This window comes from Rana temporaria, chromosome 4, assembly GCF_905171775.1.
Source record: "Rana temporaria chromosome 4, aRanTem1.1, whole genome shotgun sequence".
Taxonomy (NCBI): Eukaryota; Metazoa; Chordata; class Amphibia; order Anura; family Ranidae; genus Rana; species Rana temporaria.
In genome coordinates this window covers 280,562,813-280,582,368 of record NC_053492.1, presented here as the reverse complement: position 1 = coordinate 280,582,368, position 19,556 = coordinate 280,562,813, and the positions used below count along the sequence as shown (strand labels likewise).

General features: G+C 40.2%; 1 protein-coding gene across 1 annotated transcript in view; it reads left to right on the top strand.

The window, feature by feature from the left end:
* LOC120935721 (titin-like) overlaps positions 1 to 19,556 on the top strand; it is a 433,372-nt gene that overhangs the window by 154,928 nt on the left and 258,888 nt on the right. The window contains exons 10-11 of the mRNA XM_040347780.1: positions 13,407 to 13,454; positions 19,072 to 19,098. Of these exons, the coding sequence (XP_040203714.1) occupies positions 13,407 to 13,454; positions 19,072 to 19,098 (75 nt within the window). The remainder of the gene's footprint in view (positions 1 to 13,406; positions 13,455 to 19,071; positions 19,099 to 19,556) is intronic.

The following is a 19,556-nucleotide window of genomic DNA, read 5'->3' as shown; positions in this document are numbered from 1 at the left end:
AGAAAAAGAACAGCAGGGGTACCCCCCAGTATATTACCAGGCCTTTTGGGTCTGGTATGAATATAAAGGGGAACCCTGAACCAAAAAAAAGAAAAAAGGTGTGGGGGTCGCCACAAATTCCATATCAAGACCTTCAGGTCTGGTGTGGATATTACGGGAACCCCATGCCATTTTTTTAAATAAATAGTGTGGGGTTCCCCCAAAAATCCATACCAGACCCTTATCTGAGCATGAAACCTGGCAGGCCACAGGAAAAGAGGGGGGAGAGAGTGCCCCCCCCCCTCCTGAACCATAATAGGCCACATGCCCTCAACATGGGCCTGGTAATGGACAGGGGGGAATCCCTGACGTTTTTTTCAATGACTTTGATCTGTATTGCCGGGACCCGACAATTCATAAATAGCCGCGAGTAGTTTTAAATTACTTTTTTTCCTTTAGAAATGACATTTTGTGCAGGGACAGTTCTAAACACGGGAAACATGCGCTACTTTACAGGCATGATATATAATTTAAAGGAATATTTTACTTTTATTGTTTCACTTTAAACATTCTTAAAATCACTGCTTCCAAAAAAAAGGCAGTTTTTAAAAAAAAATTGCATTGATACAAGTCCCCAAACACTTTTTATGACAATAACTTGCATATTAACCTTTCAAATTAACACTTTTGATTTTTCATGTTCGTGTCCCATAGACTTTAATGGTGTTTGCATGTTTGAACACATTTTTTGCCTGTTCGCATATTCTGGTGTGAACCGAACCACAGAGGCGGCTCTCTAATTAGGCAAATTAGGCAGTCGCCTAAAGCCTTGCCCTCACAGGGGCCTCACGACCACCTAATTCTCTGAATTAAAGAGCTAGTGGTAGGTAGGAATAGCAGCGCCCGGGTGGCTGGAGGACGGGGTGAGTAGCAGAGCTCCTGCCTCTACCGCACTGGCTGCTCTGTGTCACATTCCCTACTCGTGTGTTTGGCCGGTCACCGGCTCCTCCATGTCCCTCGATCCTTCCCCGTGCAGAGCCGCTCAGCCCAGAGTCCTCCCCATCCAGAACTCTGCCCCCTGAGTCGGCTGCATCCATTCACGAGCGCTGTACATCATCTCCCCTGAGGACAGGGACTCCCCATCATCTCCCCTGGGGGGGGGGCACTGAGAAAAAGTGCCCCGCCACCAGCACTGGGAACATGCTGACGCCAGTGCAGAGAAAGAGTGCACTGACAACACTCTTAACCACTTAAGCCCCATACCATTTTGCAGCAAAAGGACCAGGCCCCTTTTTGCGATTCGGCACTGCGTCGCTTTAACTGACCATTGCACGGTCGTGCAACGTGGTTCCCAAACAAAATTGGCGTCCTTTTTCCCCACAAATAGAGCTTTCTTTTGGTGGTATTTGATCACCGCTGTGGTTTTTATTTTTTGCACTATAAACAAAAATAGAGCGACAATTTTGAAAAAAAAATATAAAAAACATTTTTTTCTACATATTTTTGGTAAAAAAAACGCAATAAGCATTTATTGATCGGTTTGCGCAAAAGTTATAGCGTCTACAAAATAGGGGATAGTTTTATGGCATTTTTATTAATATTTTTTTTTACTAGTAGTGGCAGCGATCAGTGATTTTTACTGTGACTGCAACATTATGGCGGACACATCGGACACTTTTGACACATTTTTGGGACTATTGTCATTTTTACAGCGATCGGTGCTATAAAAATGCACTGGTTACTGTGAAAATGACACTGGCAGTGAAGGGGTTAACCTGAAGGAGGCGCTAAAGGGTTTAAGTGTGCCCTAATGTGTGTTTCTTACTGTAGGGGGCGTGGCTTGGCATGTGATGTCACTGACCGTCGTTCCCTATGACAGGGAACAGATGATCAGTGACAGGCTCACTAGGAAGCACAGGGAGAGGTTTGTTTACACTTACCACTCCCCGTTCTTCAGCTCTGTGACCCGATCGCAGGACATCGACAGCGATCGATCATGGAGCTCAGGCTGGGCTGGGCTCTTAAAGGGCAACGTACCTGTACGTGCTTATGCCCAGTCGTGCCGCTCTGCCGACGTATATCGGCGCGAGGCGGTCCTTAACCACCTTCTTACCGGCCCATAGTGATATGACGTCCACAGAGGGGATCTCCCATCCCGGGTGGACATCATATGTTGTCCTGGGCTTTGTCATATGATGTCCTGGGCACCATTCAGATATCATTGTTTTTCGGCGGTGATTCTGCACACCATAAGAACGATCAAAGCGGCGGTCGGATTTAAGATTTCATGCTTTCCAGCCTGGAGGAGAGATGTGGGGTCTTATTGACCCCGCCTCTCTCCATAAAGAACACCTGTCACACACTATTCCTATTACAAGGGATGTTTAAATTCCTTGTAATAGGAATAAAAGTGATCAAAAAAAAATGTAAAAAAAAGTGTAAAAAAAGGAAAAAAAAAATATATATATTTTTTAAAATGCCCCTGTCCCCGGTAGCACGTGCTCAGAAGCGAGCCCACGTATGTAAACACCATTCAAACCACATATGCATTCCCCCAAAATCCATACCAGACCCTTATCTGAGCATGCAGCCTGGAGGTCAGGATAGGGGGGACTAGCGAGCAACCCCCCTCCTGAACCATAAAATTCGACATGCCCTCAACATACCCCCCTTATGTTGAGGGCATGTCGCCTTTTATGGTTCAGGAGGGGGGTTGCTCGCTCGTCCCCCCTATGGATTTTGGGGGAATGCCAATTTATTTTTAGATTTTGGTATGGAGTTCCCATTAAAATCTATGCCAGGAGGGCCTGGTGTGAACTGGTGGGGACCCCACGCCATTTTTTTTCTTGATTTTTCATCTATATTGCCTAAATCCAGCAATACATTACAGCCGTGAGCAGGTCTGAATGACAATTTTTCCTTTAGAAATGTAATTATTGCTGCATGTTCTACACATCGCACAGATGCGCCACTTTACAGGCAGACTAAGGGGACTCCCCAATGCACAATATTTAAAGGAATATTTTTTTTTTTGTTTCACTTTAAGCATTATTAAAATAACTGCTCCTGAAAAATGTTTTCAAAACTTTTTTTTTGCATTGATACATTTCCCCTAGGGCAGTACGCGGGTCCACAAACACTTTTTATGGCAATAACTTGCATATAAGCCTTTTTAAAATGAGGACTTTTGATTTTTCATAAACTTTAACCACTTCAGCCCTAGAAGGTTTTACCCACTTCCTGACCAAGTCATTTTTGCGATACGGTGCTGCTTTGCTTTAACTAACAATTGCGCGGGCGTGCGATGCTGTACCAAAATAAAATTGATGTCCTTTTTTTCCCCCACAAATATAGCTTTCTTTTGGTGGTATTTGATCACCTCTGCAGTTTTTAAACTTTATTTAAAGCTTCACATGGGTTTACAGAAAAAAACACAATTAATAAGTATATTGGCCATATGATTTGGGTAGATAAAAAATACATTACTCTTTACAGTGTCCCTCTTGTCAAGCACTTGACTGTAATGCTGTACAATGCTAGAAAGTAGCTAGTAAGTAGGAGCATTTCTGTTTTTCATAACTTCTTAGTTATAAAGATGTTGTAACTTTATATCCATGAAGTTTTAAAATACTGACATATATTGAGAATAAAATGATAGATAGATACATAGGTAGATAGGTAGATAGATAGATAGATAGATAGATAGATAGATAGATAGATAGATAGATAGATAGATAGATAGATAGATAGAAAGAAAGAAAAATAGATAGATAGATAGATTGATTGAAGATCATCATGATATTGCACTTCTATACTGTAAGTATACAGTTTGTTTGTTATAATGGCTTTTCATGTTACGTGTCTGATGTCTGAAACAATATAGCAAACATTTTTTTGGGCATTTTATAAATATTTCATTTATGTTTTTATAAAGAATGTTTAATTAAAGCTAAGTATTTATTTTTAATTATGCTAAAGAAATAGATAACAAAAAACTAGTTTACAAAAGAAAAATAGCATTATACAGTGGAGCTAACCACAAATGATAAGCCATTGCCATCTAGTGTACAATTTTTATATTACACAAGGATTTTTATTGCATGTAAATATACAGTATATTGTTAAGCACAGAAAAAGGAAAAAATATATATTTCTAACTATTACATTTTGATGAATAATGATCGAAATCAGTGCTTATTTAGGATGTATTTTTTTTGTTAGGTTGTTTTTAAGTGGGTTGACACTAGTACATTATGATAACCTTAATTTCCCTGCCCTTTGTGCCTTTTTCCTTGTGCATGCATGTAGTATAGTTCTCAGGCCTCGTACACACGACCGAGGATTTCGACGGGCGAAACACATCGTTTTGCTCGTCGACTTCCTTGTTAGGCTGTCGAGGAACTCGGCGAGCCAATTTTCTCCATTTCCATCGAGGAAAAAGAGAATGTGCTCTCTTTTTGGGTCGTCTAGTTCCTTGTCAGTTTCCTCGTCGAAAAATGTACACACGACCGGTTTCCTCGGCAAAAAAAAAAAAAAAACAGCAAGAAACTCGGTCGTGTGTGCGAGGCCTCAGTGTCTTTCAAGGTGAGCACAAAACAATTTTCTATTTTAGATTATTACATGTTTTGAATACAGCCCTACCTAAATGACACAAAGGGCCAAATCCACAAAGAGCCGGCGTAACGTAAATTTTTCCATTTAAGTTACACTGCCTTAAAATTTCTACCTAAGTGCCCGATCCACAAAGCACTTACCTAGAAATTTTCGGCTGTGTAACTTAAATTCCGCCGGCGCAAGGCGTTCCTCTTCAAATGGGGGCGATTCCCATTTAAATTAGGCGCGCTCCCGCGCCGGCCATACTGCGCATACTCGTGACGTCATTTTCTCGACGTGCATAGCACGAAATTACGTTACGCCAAGCTTTGTAGATTGTGCCGGGTCAATAAAGTTGCGTCGGGAAAAAAAAAAGATACGGCGGGAAAAAAAAATTCAAAACAAAAAACAAATCGCGTCGCTGGACAGAAGGGTCTGCTTTTACATGGTGTACTAACTTTACACTTTGTAAAAGCAGCCCTAATTTTGCGTTTGCAAACTAAAACTTACGGAGAAAAAACTAAGCTGAAAAGCTTTGTGGATCTCCGTAAGTGCTAATTTGCATACCCGAGGCGGCATTTCGACACGAAATGCCCCCAGCGGCGGATGCGGTACTGCATCCTAAGATCCGGCAGTGTAAGTCCCTTACACATGTCGGATCTTCTGCCTAACTATGGAAAACTGATTCTGTGAATCAGTTCCATAGTTAGAAACAGGGATACGACGGCGTATCAGTAGATATGCCGTCGTATCTCTTTTGAGGATTTGGCCCAAAGTTATTAGTTTATTTTTAGAGCAGATTTTCTATGAGAAACTATGAAAAAGTCTTTATTTAGGTAAAAGTCATTTGCAGTACATGGATTTGACAATTGTATTTTGTTTTCCCTACAAAACCCGGAATAATAAAATAAAGACTCCAGCAGTCTAAACTATAGACCTCACTAACAATAAATCACAATTGTTTAAGGAATAACAATACTATTAATTTGACAATTAAACGTAAACAGCATATAAACTCAAGATTAATCATTTAATGCAGTGGTTCTCAACGGGGTACTAGTACTGTGACCCCTTTCCCAAGTTGTGTGGACCCCTAACAGTAAAATTATTTTCTTTCAAATGTTTTTATTGAGATTTTTCATTTGTAAAATTATTTTCGTAGAGTGGGTTGTCAGCACCCAAGGCAAGACAAGTCATTTGTGCCCCTAACCCACATACATTTAGCGCCCCCTGAGTCCCTTCCACTCATACAGTAATAAAACCCCTTATGGTACATTTTAGGATGTACCCCTCGTTCTCTTTGTTCTTCTTTCCCCTTTATCTCCCTCTATCCTAATTTATTGCCCCCCCCCATCCGTATCTAGCCGTTTATTGTTCTTTCTCCTATTCTTTCTCTCTCTTTTTCTTTGTTCCTCTCCCTCTTTTCCTCTCCCTTTCATGTATTTTCTATTTTTATTCTATTTTTCTGTGTTCATCCGATCCCCCCATAGGGGAGAGCGAAGATCTCACAGGGCGGTCCCTGCACAGTGTACAGGGACCGCCCTGTCATCTGCCGGGTCAGCGGGGATCAACGGAGTGATCCCCACTGAGCAAGCAGATGAGACATGTACGGACTCTCACGGGATCTGTACATGTGAAAGGGGCCTTAATTTATACGTTAGAAATGCATTAATTATAATAAGGGAACAGCATTTGAGTAACTGTGAGAATATGTGGTTAACAAATGGGCAGTTCTAGTAAGAAATGGGAAATACTAGCAATTGTGACACAGTGAGATTGATTTATGAAAACTAGAGAGTGCAAAGTTTGGTGCAGATCTGCATGGTAGCCAAATAACTTCTAACGTCAGTTTGTTCAATTAGGGCTCGATAAAAAAGCCTATAAGCTTATTGGTTTCTATGCAGAGCTCCACCAGATTTTGCACTTTTTAGTTTTAGTAAATCAACCCATATGTAGGAATCACAAAGGGCTCATTAACAAGTGCGTTGATTATGAAAAATTAAGCAATACTCATTACCGTGCCTATAGCATTTATGATATGCTTATGACGTGTTTTCATTGTGTTTATGAAGTGTTGAAAAAGCTTCAAGAATGCTTGTTAAATGCCCATGAGTGTTGTAGAAGTGTTGTTTTTCTAGTGGGAAGTGCTTAACCACTTAAGACCCGGACCTTTAGGCAGCTAAAGGACCTGGCCCCTTTTTGCGATTCGGCACTGCGTCGCTTTAACTGGAAATTGCGCGGTCGTGCGACGTGGCTCCTAAACAAAATTGGCGTCCTTTTTTCCCCACAAATATAGCTTTCTTTTGGTGGTATTTGATCACCTCTGCGGTTTTTATTTTTTGCGCTATAAACAAAAATAGAGCGACAATTTAAAAAAAAATTCAATATTTTTTACTTTTTGCTATAATAAATATCCCCCAAAAATATATGAAAAAAGTTTTTTTCCTCAGTTTAGGCCGATACGTATTCTTCTACCTATTTTTGGTAAAAAAAATTGCAATAAGCATTTATCGATTGGTTTGCGCAAAATTTATAGCGTTTACAAAATAGGGGATAGTTTTATTGCATTTTTATAATTATTTTTTTTTACTACTAATGGCGGCGATCAGTGATTTTTTTCGTGACTGCAACATTATGGCGGACACTTTGGACAATTTTTACACATTTTTGGGACCATTGTCATTTTCACAGCAAAAAATGCATTAAAAATGCATTGTTTACTGTGAAAATGAAAATTGCAGTTTGGGAGTTAACCACAAGGGGGCGCTGAAGGGGTTAAGTGTGACCTCATATGTGTTTCTAACTGTAGGGGGGTGTGGCTGTAGGTGTGACGTCATTGATTGGCTTTCCCTATATCAGAGGGAACACACGATCAATGACGGCGCCATGACGGTCCCGTGGCCGCGGTCATAGAGCTTCAGACCGGCTGGGCTTAAAGGGCCACATACAGGTACGTGGATGTGCCCAGCCGTGCCATTCTACCAACGTATATCTGCGTGAAGGGGTCCTTAAGTGGTTAAAGGGGAAGTGATGTAGAAGAAATGGTCTACTTTGAGGTGTGGTTAAGTTGTGGTGTGATTTTTTGTGAATTCTCTGTGTTGAATTTAGTTCAGCTCCTCAGGGGGTGATTGCTTAGGGCTGCTAGTGTTTCGCATGCTGCTGTTCTGTTACTTCCCCCTGTCTTCTTAGTTAGATAGTTACATAGTTAGTCAGGTTGGAAAAAGATACAAGTCCATCTAGTCCAACCAATAAAAAAAAAATCATACAATTCCATATACACAATCCTATACCCACAGTTGATCCAGAGGAAGCATAATCCAATTTGCTTACAGCAGGCGAAAAACATTCCTTCCTGATCGCCCGAGAGGCAGTTGGATATTCCTTGATCAACTTTGATCAACTTTACCTATAAATGTTAATACCCAGTTATATTATGTACATTTAGGAAAGAATCCAGGTCTTTTTTAAAGCAACAAAAAAGGGTGACTTAAAGCACTAGCATCTCGGTAAGCAGAGCAGGAGCACCTAGTGCTGGGGGTATAGCATGAGTATCACAGTGTATAAGTGATAATGATCCAGGAGATGGGGGAAAGTCCCTATGAGGTTAAATAGTCCAATGGTCCTGGCTAGTATCCACAGGGGAAGGCCCCTTGTTGCACCACTCCTGTGTAAACGTCACTGTGTGGTGCCATCGTAATATTTATGGCAAGCCTGAAAGGGAAGCTATGAGGTTTAAAAAACACTGAATAGATGACACATACACATAGGATATTGATGCGTGTGTGAATGAGCCTAAAGACAAATTGAGAAATAACTGTCCAGCAACAGTACGAAAGGCATCACAATATCAGCTGTGACAACACTTAGGCAACAAAGCAATTCTAACATCCCAAATACACTCAGCTCTCTCCAAACCCTCTCTTGGTAGAGAGGGGAAACTGTTTACACATCTGCCTCTATCAGTCATTATTAAATATGGAGTTACCAAGTGCATTTAAATTTTTTGAAACAAGCAGACTTATGCCGCGTAATCACGCTCTAAATTTACAACAACAAATGTTCGATGGGAGCTTGTTGTCGGAAATTCCGACCGTGTGTAGGCTCCATTGGACCTTTTCTTTAGGAATTTCTGTCAACGAAAATTTGAGAGCTGGTTCTCAAATTTTCCGACAACAAAATCCGTTCTCGTAAATTCCGATCGTGTGTGGACAATTCTGATGCACAAAATTCCACGCATGTTCTGAATCAAGTACGAGACGGAAGTGCTCGGTCTGGTAAAACTAGCTTTCGTAATGGAGATAGCACATTCGTCACAATGTAACGGACTGAAAAGCACGAGGCTGAGAAACTCAAATCGTCTCTCACCAAAATTCTACTAACACAACTGGTATTGAACTTCCCTTTAATAGTGCCATTGTACGTGTTGTACGTGACCATGTTCTTGGCGTTCGGAATTTCCGACAACATTTGTGCGACCCTGTGTATGCAAGACAAGTTTGAGCCAACATCCGTTGGGGAAAAAATCCATGGTTTTGTTGTCGGAATGTCCGATCGTCTGTAGTGCGGCATAAGTCTGTATTACCTGCAGCACTAGGCATAGTTTTCTCCTCTGTAGCAGCATGCAAAGTATAACAGGAACAAGTGATAACACTTGCATTACATTGGGTTGTCAGTGCTTATGTCAAGGATTTGTTAAGACTGCTTTAACACTTTTGGGCAGGCTAATTCAATCCAGAGTGTTAGTACCGATGCTCTAATTTTGAATACATATCACTTCAAATGTAGAACTATATGCAGTTTGTGAGGCTGTTTTGAACACTTGGCACCCTTTATTCCCTAAAAATGCAGACATTTAATTTTTATGGTTATTAAAAACATGTTCAACATATGTCACAACCGGAGCTGCATGTTCATGCTCCTACAAGAAAAACTGTCAAGGAAATGGCAGCTCAGAAGAAAAATGTCTGAGGCAACTTCACAGATTTGTCCCATCTGCTAACTCTTGTATTCATTATCAGACATCACTTTGTACTGTACAAGAACACATTTGTAAGTGCATTCGAGCTACTCATGCTCATCAGATATTTCTTTGCATTTTAGTCAGTCTTCTTGTCTTGTCTTATTATTATTCATAACTGGAAGTCTAATTTTAACAGTCATTGCTGTTTATCATAAAAAGCCTGAACATGACACTTAACCACTACAGGCATACCCGCTTTAAGTACACTCACTTTACATACACTTGCGAGTAAGGACATACCCCCGAGTGTATGGAAAGTGCCTTACAAGTACTGTACAGACATGTTGCAGCCGCAGTAGAAGGAGCTGAAACTTCAAGAGCATAGCCCGCCTTGTTCCAGTGTGCCCCTGACACCCCCACTACAGCCCCTGAGTCCTCAACTACAGCTCCTGACACCCCAAATACAGCCCCTGACCCCCTACTACACCCTAGAAGTGAAAAAAGGTATTGTTTTACTTTAAGTACATTTTCGTTTTACATACATGCTCTGGTCCCATTGTGTTCTTAACCTCCCTGGCGGTATGATTCTGTCTGGAATTACGTACCAAAAGCGGTACAATTATTTGCAAGGAAATTTGGCATTTAATACTGTAGTACTGTAATTCTTAGGAATAACTCACTTAAATCTGACCAAACAAGAATCTAATAGGCATCCCGGGTATGACATTTTTTTAAAAACAAAATGATAAATTATAATATAATAAATAATTATAAATAATTATAACAAATAATAATATAATTCTAATAAAAATTATTCAATAATGTAATCAACTCAAAATCACTGAAATTTTCTCAGTTGCAGAATTGTCGCTGTCATTATTTTTTTTTTTTATGACGAATTTCCCCACAAATCACTATCGCACAATTCTGCAAGTGATTATAATTTATTATCGCTGTTTTCTAGCTGATCTAAAACCATTTTTGACATAAAGGGACACTTTTGGTTGCTATGGACAATCTACAGTTTGCAGGCAGAAAAAAAGGTTTTTATTATACAAAAGAACATGCAGGGCACTGGGCAGACCACTAGGGACAAGGGGTGTGTGTTTTTTTTACATACAGTACTGTAATCTATAAGATTACAGTATACTGTATGTAAAGTGTTTGTTTACGTTTTTGAATTTGGCGCCGATCTCCGCTCCCGTGCGTCGTAACGTCGCAGGGAACGGAGATCGGCGGCACAGGAGGACGCTGTGTGAATCGAGCGAGGTCCCGCTCGCTCACACAGCGCGGTGACATCGCAGGATCCAGGACAAGGTAAGCCAGTGCACGCTGCAGGCTCTGCATAGCCTACCCCGAGCGTGACTCGGGGATACCGATCGCAGCAGAAAAAATCCACCCCGAGTCACGCTCTGGGTTACCGCCAGGAGGGTTGAAAGTGGGGTATGCCTGTATACAGTAGTTCTCAAGCATAGACTTGAACTAGTTAAGGACCGGAAGGATTTGCCCCCTTAATGATCAGGCCATTTTTTGCAATATGGTACTGCGTTGCTTTAACTGACGATTGTGCGGTCGTGCGACGCTGTACCCAAACCAAATTTCTGTCCATTTTTTCCCACAAATAGAGATTTCTTTTGGTGGTATTTGATCACCTTTGCAGGTTTTTTTTGTGCTATGAACAAAAAAAGACAGACAATTTTGCAAAAAAAATATTTTTTTACTTTTTGCTATAATAAATATCCAACAAAAAAAATGTAAAACAAATAATTTCTTCATCAGTTTTTAAGCCAATATGTATTCTTCAACAAAATAGGGCATATATTTATGGCATTTTTATTATTATTATTATTATTTTACTAGTAATGGTGGTGATCAGATATTTTTAGTGGGATTGTGACATTGCGGCAGACAGATCGGACACTTTTGACACTTTTTTGCAGCCCTTATGGGGGTACTGCTACATATATAATACAGTTCAGATTATATAGTGAAGTCGGTATAGTATATATAATACAGTTCAGAGAATATAATGCAGTCCGTATAGTATATATAGTATATATAGTACAGTTCAGGGCATATAGTGCAGTCCGTATAGTATATTATATATAGTATATATAATACAGTTCACTACTACACTAATAAGCGGCCCACACTCCCTGCCTGCAAAAGGCAGTTCCTAAGGCCTGGCTGAGCCAGTGTCAGGCTTAACTATGCAGTGCTAGCTGTGCCTGGGAGCTCAAGCAAAAAGAGTAATGGTCTGCAGTAAGAATTGTGCTGGAGAAAGAGAGATCTGTATATACCGGAGTGTATATAAGTTGTTCCATTTCTTTGTTCTAAAAGTTGTCCCAATTGATTGTTCTAAAATTCACTGGGCATCCCATACTTCCTATACCCCATCCAAGTTCAATTCCCTCAATAAAAAAAAACATTCAAATCTAAAAGACTGTTCATTGCCTTGGATTGACTGAGGCATGCCGGGCTGGGCAGGGTGACAGGTGGGCCACAACACTTTGCAGCCCTTACGGGGATTTATGGGGATTTACGGGGATTTAAAAAATAACTGTGTGGGGTTCCCTCCAAAATACATACCAGGCCCTTTGGGTCTAGCATATATTTTAAGGGGAACAAGAGCCTCTTCCCCACAACCCTGGGCTGTGGTTGTTGGGGTCTGCGGGCGGGAGGCTTATCGGAATCTGGAAGCCCCCTTTAACAAGGAGACCCCCAGATCCTGCCCCCCCCTATGTAAATGGATATCAGGTAAATTGTACTCCTACCCATTCACCAAAAAAAAGTGTCAAAAAGTAAAAACCACAACAGACAGTTTATGACAATTTCTTTATTTAAAAAAACAAAGTGTCCCACGATGTCCATCCATCTTAAATCATGATGCCTTTTTTACTTGATTTTTCATGTAAAACTTTTAAATTGCATTTTTTCCTTTAGAAATGTCATTATTTCTGTGGCATGTTCTACACATCGCAGAGAGGCGACACTTTACAGGCAGACTTAGAGGAGCCCCGTGGCACGATATTTAAAGGAATATTTCATGTTTATTGGTTCACTTTTATGCATTATTAAAATCGCTGCTCCTAAAAAACAACTGTTTTGAAACCTTTTTTTTTGCATTGATACATGTCGCCAGGGGCAATACCTGGGTCCCCATACACTTTTTATGGCAATAACTTGCATATAAGCCTTTAAAACTAGCACTTTTGATTTTTCATGATCGTGTCCCATAGATTTTAATAGGGTTTGGATGTTCGCTAGAACTTTTTGCCTGTTCGTGGTGTTCTGGTGGAGACCAAACTGAGGGGGTGTTTGGCCCATCCCTACTCACTACTAAAATAGAGTAAATTGTGAGTCACAAGACCTATTTGCATGGCCCCAAAATGTAAACAGTTTTCTAGTACAGGGTTGGATCTTATTAATGCTTTTCAGATCAATTCAGACAGTTCATGCGTCTTACACTTTGATAGACAATGGGGGTTATTTACTAAAAGCAAATCCACTTCGCACTACAAGTGCAAACTACAAGTGCAAAGTGCACTTGTAATTGCACTGAAAGTGCACTTGGATGTGCAGTCACTGTAGATCCAAGGGGGACATGCAAGGAAAATAAAAAACAGCATTTTAGCTTGCACATGATTGCATGATAAAATCAGCAGAGCTTCCCCTCATTTCAGATCTTCCCCTCAGATCTACAGCGACTGCACTTGTAATTTGTAGTGCAAAGTGGATTTGCCTTTCGTAAATAACCCCCAATGTCCTATAATTCTACAAAATCTTCAAGTACAAATTATCACTTTATTATCATACAATAAAGTATTTTTAATTTGGACCCGTTTCATTGTTTGTTTATGTTTTTTTTTTTTAGAACTGGAGATACCCAAAGAACATCCAATTGTAGTAGCAAAGAAGAAAGGTAAAGCTCAGTTTTTGCATTTAAGAGTATATTTCTCTCTAAAAGTAAAGCATATGCAACTGTATATTCTAAAAAGCAAGGCATTTGGATTTAATATGGATTGTATAAAAGTGTCTTGTTTTCAGCCCCTCTATATTTTTTCCCGTTTGTGGACTGGACTTTACTAAAAATTCCATTCAGTCTGGGGAAATCAATAAACCTTTAAAACTACCTATGCCAAATTCAGGCAAGCGTTTACTCCAGTATAGGTGCCAGGGTCAGGTGGTTATTACTATCCTACCACCACTTTAAGAACCAAATAACTTTGGTTGTAACTGATTCTCAAAGACATTATTCAAGTTCACAGATTTGGAAATTGTCGGCAACAAAAATAATCTATGAACTGGCAAATAGAGAGACGCCAGTGTTAAGAGTGGGACATTTTGTAGCAGGAAGCTGTCATGAATGTGATAGATTCCTGCACAGATCTCATGAATGCCAATGTAAAGGCAGCTGTCAGCTTCCTATGAACTGTTTACTTATCTCTGGCCCCATTCAACTACTGGCATGGAGATTCCTTAGCGAAAATCTGAATGTCAACAAAGCAGGGATGGTCGATGACATTGTTACCCAAATATTGCAATGCCCATATTTGGTCAATAATAAGTCACACAGGAGTCAAACCTTGTTATGGCAAGAGCTTTTTCATGTTAGTGGACTTTCAAGGTGTCAAAGAATTACTAAATGGTAATTAAAATCATTACAAATGTTATTCCAAATTATATTATAACCCTGATGTGTTATACAAACATTATGCAATCATTTATGCCTCCCTCTTTATTTAGTGGATCCCATATAATATATATTAGATATGGATATTTTATCTTTTTGAATTCTTGTATGATTAAGCAGATATATATGTTCTCCCAACCATGCTGAAGTAGCAGATTATCTTGTGAAAGACGTCAAAATAAGTGGGTGTCCCATGAGAACAGCATGATTGCTTTATGAACATAAAGTTGTTTCTGGTGACATTAAATTGCTGTAATATGTATATATTGGGTATCCTAATAAGGAGGGAGGCATATACGTCTGCATCATTTTTTTTAACCTTCTATTTATTAAAACTTTTTACAGAAGATATACATGTACATTGTGTTGCAGCAGACAAAGTTGTACATTTAAAGACATATCCAGCTTTAAAGAAGATATATCCCCTTTACAAGAAGATATCACATATAATGTGATATAGTAATAGTAATATAGACCATTTTGATAGCATCATTTGTTAATATTTTGTATAGCACATGATGGTTTTAATATAATTTGATATACAATTGGCATATGATTTTCATTCTCTTGAGAAAGCTATCTCTATAACATGGGTTGATGTGATGTGGTGCCATGATTTTAGGTTCACCCTTATCTTTTTAGATATTATATGGTAGTTAGACTTGATGGAGGTCTGGTCTCAGAGTTCCCCATTAGGCTACTCCCACCCAACTCCACCTCTGCTCACTGCCATGCACTGTAATTCCTCGTACACACGACCATTTTTCTTGGCAAAAAAAAAACAAAGTTTTGTGATTCCTCTCCAGCCTGACTTGCATACACACGTTCATGCAAAAAGAAGTCAGACCAAAGCACAGTGACGTACAACACGTACGACTGGACTATAAAGGGGAAGTTCGTTTCAAATGGCACCACCCTTTGGGCTGCATTTGGGCTGCATACTTGATTTGTTTGTTTTTTCCCCTCGGAAAAGCATACACACGACCCTTTTTTGCGACGAGAAAAAAACTGACGGGAAACATGACGAGAAAAAAAGAGAGCTGGTTTCAATTTTTTTGCGGGCAATTTTTTCATTGAGAAAACTGCTAGGGAGCATACACATGACCACGACCAATATAAAAAATGGCAGTTTTCTCATTGTGAAAACCGGTTGTGTGTACAAGGCATTAGACACAGGCAAACGGCATATGAATGTGAACTAGTCTCTCAGGGCCAGATTCACAAAAGAGATACGACGGCGTATCTCCTGATACACCGTCGTATCTCTGTTTTAGGGCCGTTCTAACTATGCGACTGATTCATAGAATCAGTTACGCATAGCTAGCCCTAAGATCCGACAGGTGTAATTGAATTACACCGTCGGATCCTAGGATGCAATACTTCGGCCGCCGCTGGGGGGAGTTTGCGTCGTAAACCAGCGTCGGGTATGCAAATTAGCAGTTACGGCGATCCACAAAGGTTTTTCCCGTCGTTACGTCGGCGCAAGTCTTAGTTTCCCGTCGCAAAGTTAGGGGTACTTTAACATGGTGTAAAATTACTCCACCATGTTAAAGTATGCTCGTCTTTCCCGCGTCGCTTTTGAATTTTTTTGTTTTCCCGGCGTAAGTACGTTACGCACGTCGCGATTCTCAACACGTCGTCGTGTCGTAATTTCACGCAAAGCACGTCGGGAAATTTGCGAACGGAGCATGCGCAGTACGTCCGGTGTGGGAGCGTGCCTAATTTAAATGGTACCCGCCCCATTTGAATTGGGCCGCCTTGCACCGGACGTGTTTACGATACACCGCCGCAAGTTTACAGGTAAGTGCTTTGTGGATCGGGCACTTAGACTGAAAACTTGCGGCGGTGTAACGTAAACGGGTTACATTATGCTGCACCGCAGGTACGAGAATCTGGCCCTCAGTTCTTTACCAGACTCTGCTCACCCCACTACAAAAGTCTTCAGCAATGTCCCTGTCTGCATGATGGGCACAGTGGTCAGGTGGTTTAAGATAATGAGGCTGATAAAATAAACTAAACATCTTTACTTGATAGACTGTAGCTGTATTTGCTTTCTACACTCAATATTTTGTAGATGAAATAAAGGTCATGAATTTGCTTTTCACATACTTTAGCAGATTGTCATCAATTGATTAGAGCATTTTATGATGATAAGGGCGATTACATGTGCTGGTTTGATTCATTCAAACCACACATGTTACATAAGTGACTTTAGAATATCAAAATTCTGACACCAGTAATAAACTAATGAGCGAGTTACTGAAAAATAAAAGAATTAAAATATGCTGTACCTGCCTTAGTTATTTTCAGCAATATATAGAATGGGATAATAAAACATTTAAAGGTGAACTCATGTTTTGCTTTTATTTATATAGTGTGCGTAAAGTTTAGAACTTTTTTTTTCTATATCCCCACTGGGGGAATTTTGCTTCACTTCCATTCCTGTGACAGGTGGTGACTAAGGATGAGCCAAAGACCCACCAGTTCGGTTCTCACTCAACTTGCGAACAGGAAAAAAATGTATTTGAACACGCGAACACCGTTAAAGTCTATGGGACACGAACATAAAAAAACAAAAGTGCTAATTTTAAAGGCTTATATGCAAGTTATTGCCATAAAAAGTGTTTGGGGACCTGGGTCCTGCCCCAGGGGACATGTATCAATGCAAAAAAAGTTTTAAAAACTGCAATTTTTTCGGGAGAAGTGATTTTAATAATGCTTAAAGTGAAACAATAAAAATGAAATATTCCTTGAAATATTGTGGCTGGAGGGTGTCTATAGTATGCCTGTAAAGTGGCACATGTTTCCTTTGTTTAGAACTATCTCGCAGCAAAATTACATTTCTAAAGGAAACTGATCGCGGCTGTAATGAATTGTCGGGTCTTGGCATTATGGATAACACTCATTGGAAAAAAACAGCACGGGTCCACCCAGTCAATTACCAGGCCCTTTGGGTCTGGTATGAATATTAAGGGGAACCTCGAACTAAGATTAAAAAAAAAAAACAATTTAATGGGGGTCCCCCCAAAATTCATACCAGACACTTCAGGTCTGGTATGTATTTTAAGAGGAACCCTGCACCAAAATAAAAAAATGGTGTAGGGGGTCCCCCAAAAATCAATACCAGACCCTTATCCAAACACGCAACCTGGTAGGCCACAAGAAAAGAGGGGAGTGAGAGAGCGCCCCCCTCCTGAACTGTACCCTTGCCTGGTGGTTGTGGGTTCTCCGGGCAGGGGACTTATTGGAATCTGGAAGCCCCCTTTCACAAGGGGACCCCCAGATCCTGATCTCCCCCTATGTGAATTGGAAACGGGTACATTGTACCCCTATCATTTCACAAAAAAAGTGTCAAAAATTGTAAACAAGACAAGAGACAGCTTGGGACAAGTCCTTTATTAAAAAAAAATTCCAGCGATGTAAATCCATGCTGCCCGATGACCGAAAGAGAAAAAAAAGCTGCAACAGTTCTGTCTCCATGAGAGGCTGCCGCCGAGTGACGCTTCTCCCGCCAGTGACAGATTTTATATAGCTGAGGGCAGGGCACCGGGTGGCCCTGCCCTCAGCTATATAAAATCTGTCTGACACCAGAGAGATTGGGGTCACCCATTTATGTCACCAGGTGGCCCCGCCTTCAGCTATATAACAGCTGTCAAAGCGAGAAGAAGTGTCACTCGGTGGGAGCCTCCCATAGAGGTGGAACTGTTGCGTTTTTTTCCTTTTTCGGTACGAAAAGAGCTGTTTTTGTGAAATGGTAGGGGTACAAGGGAGGGGATCTGGGTATACCCTTGTTAAAGGGCGCTTCCAGATACCAAGAACCCCCCCCCTCAGACCCCCACAACCACCAGGCAAGGGTTGTGGAGATGAGGCCCTTGTCCCCATCAACATGGCATGTGGCCTGGTATGGTTCTGGAGGGGGGGGTGCTCTCTCTTTCCCCCTCTTTTCTTGTGGTCTGCCGGGTTGCCTTCTCGGATAAGTGCCTGGTATGGATTTTTGAGGGAGCCCTACGCCATTTTTTTATTTTGGCACAGGGTTCCCCTTAAAATCCATACCAGACCTTTAGAAATTTCATTTTGCTGTGGTAATGTTCTAAATACAGGAACATTTTGCAACTTTACAGGCATACTATAGATACCCCCCAGGCATGAAATTTAAAGGGATATTTCATTTTTATTGTTTAACTTTAAGTATTATTAAAATCACTGCTCCCGAAATACGGCTGTTTTTAAAACTTTTTTTGCATTGATACATGTCCCCTGGGGCAGGACCCGGGTCCCCAAAAAGGTTTTTATGGCAATAACTTGCATATAAGATTTTAAAATGAGCACTTTTGGTTTTTCATGTTAGTGTCCCATAGACTTTAACGGGGTTCCGCGGCTTTCGAATTTGCATCAAACTCTGCATATTGTTCATTGTTCGCCAAACATCCGAACAACCAAAGTTCGGCCCGAACTTATGCTCGGGCCAAAACGTTCGCCCATCCTTAGTGGTGACCAGAACAGGAAGCTCATAGAAATCTTCCCAATGCAAATAACAGTAATAACTATTTTTTTTCAGTTGAGTTTGAAAAGATTAGAATCTCTGTCAGGTGTTTTAGTGATGCCTGTGTCCCAGTTCAGAAAATGTCCCCTGATATCTTGTCCTGCTGAAAGCTGGTTAGTGAGATGAAAAGGAAAATCCATGCCCCTCTGTCCAAAAATAAAAAAATATAATAAAAAAAGATACTGGTTAATGTTACGTTTTTGTCAAAATAGTCATATACCTTCAATAATGTTAGCCAAAGATGTTAAAGAAAAATAAAATATAGAATTTTAGTACATGCAATTTAACATTTCTTCCCTGCAGGAATTGTTATCAAGCCCAAGAAAACAAGTATGTCAGTCAAGCTTAACAATGCTTTGATTATTCTTATAGCTGAAGGCTTAGAAGTAACTAACAAAGCTATGCTGAACCTTTTTTAAGCTTTTTTTCAGTCTTCTTTAAATTCAATGTTTCATCTGCTTGTTATTTATACATAAGTATATATTACAGTCTGTCAGGCTTGCCTCCATCCAGCTTATATGTTTTATATGCACCCTCTAGGCTCCCACATTGTGTAATAGCAAGGTGATAATATATAATAAATATACTATAATTTTTTTACATTCATTTTTTTAAACCAATGTGGTTTTAATAGAATTGGTATCCTATTCCTAAATACCTAACGTACGGTGCACCCATGACAAATAGTTTTCTAAGTAGAGAGAACAGCAGTGGATGTTTGCTTTTAGATTGTCTCTCTTTACTTAAAAGTCTGTATGGATATATACAACATAAGATTAGAGGTGGGG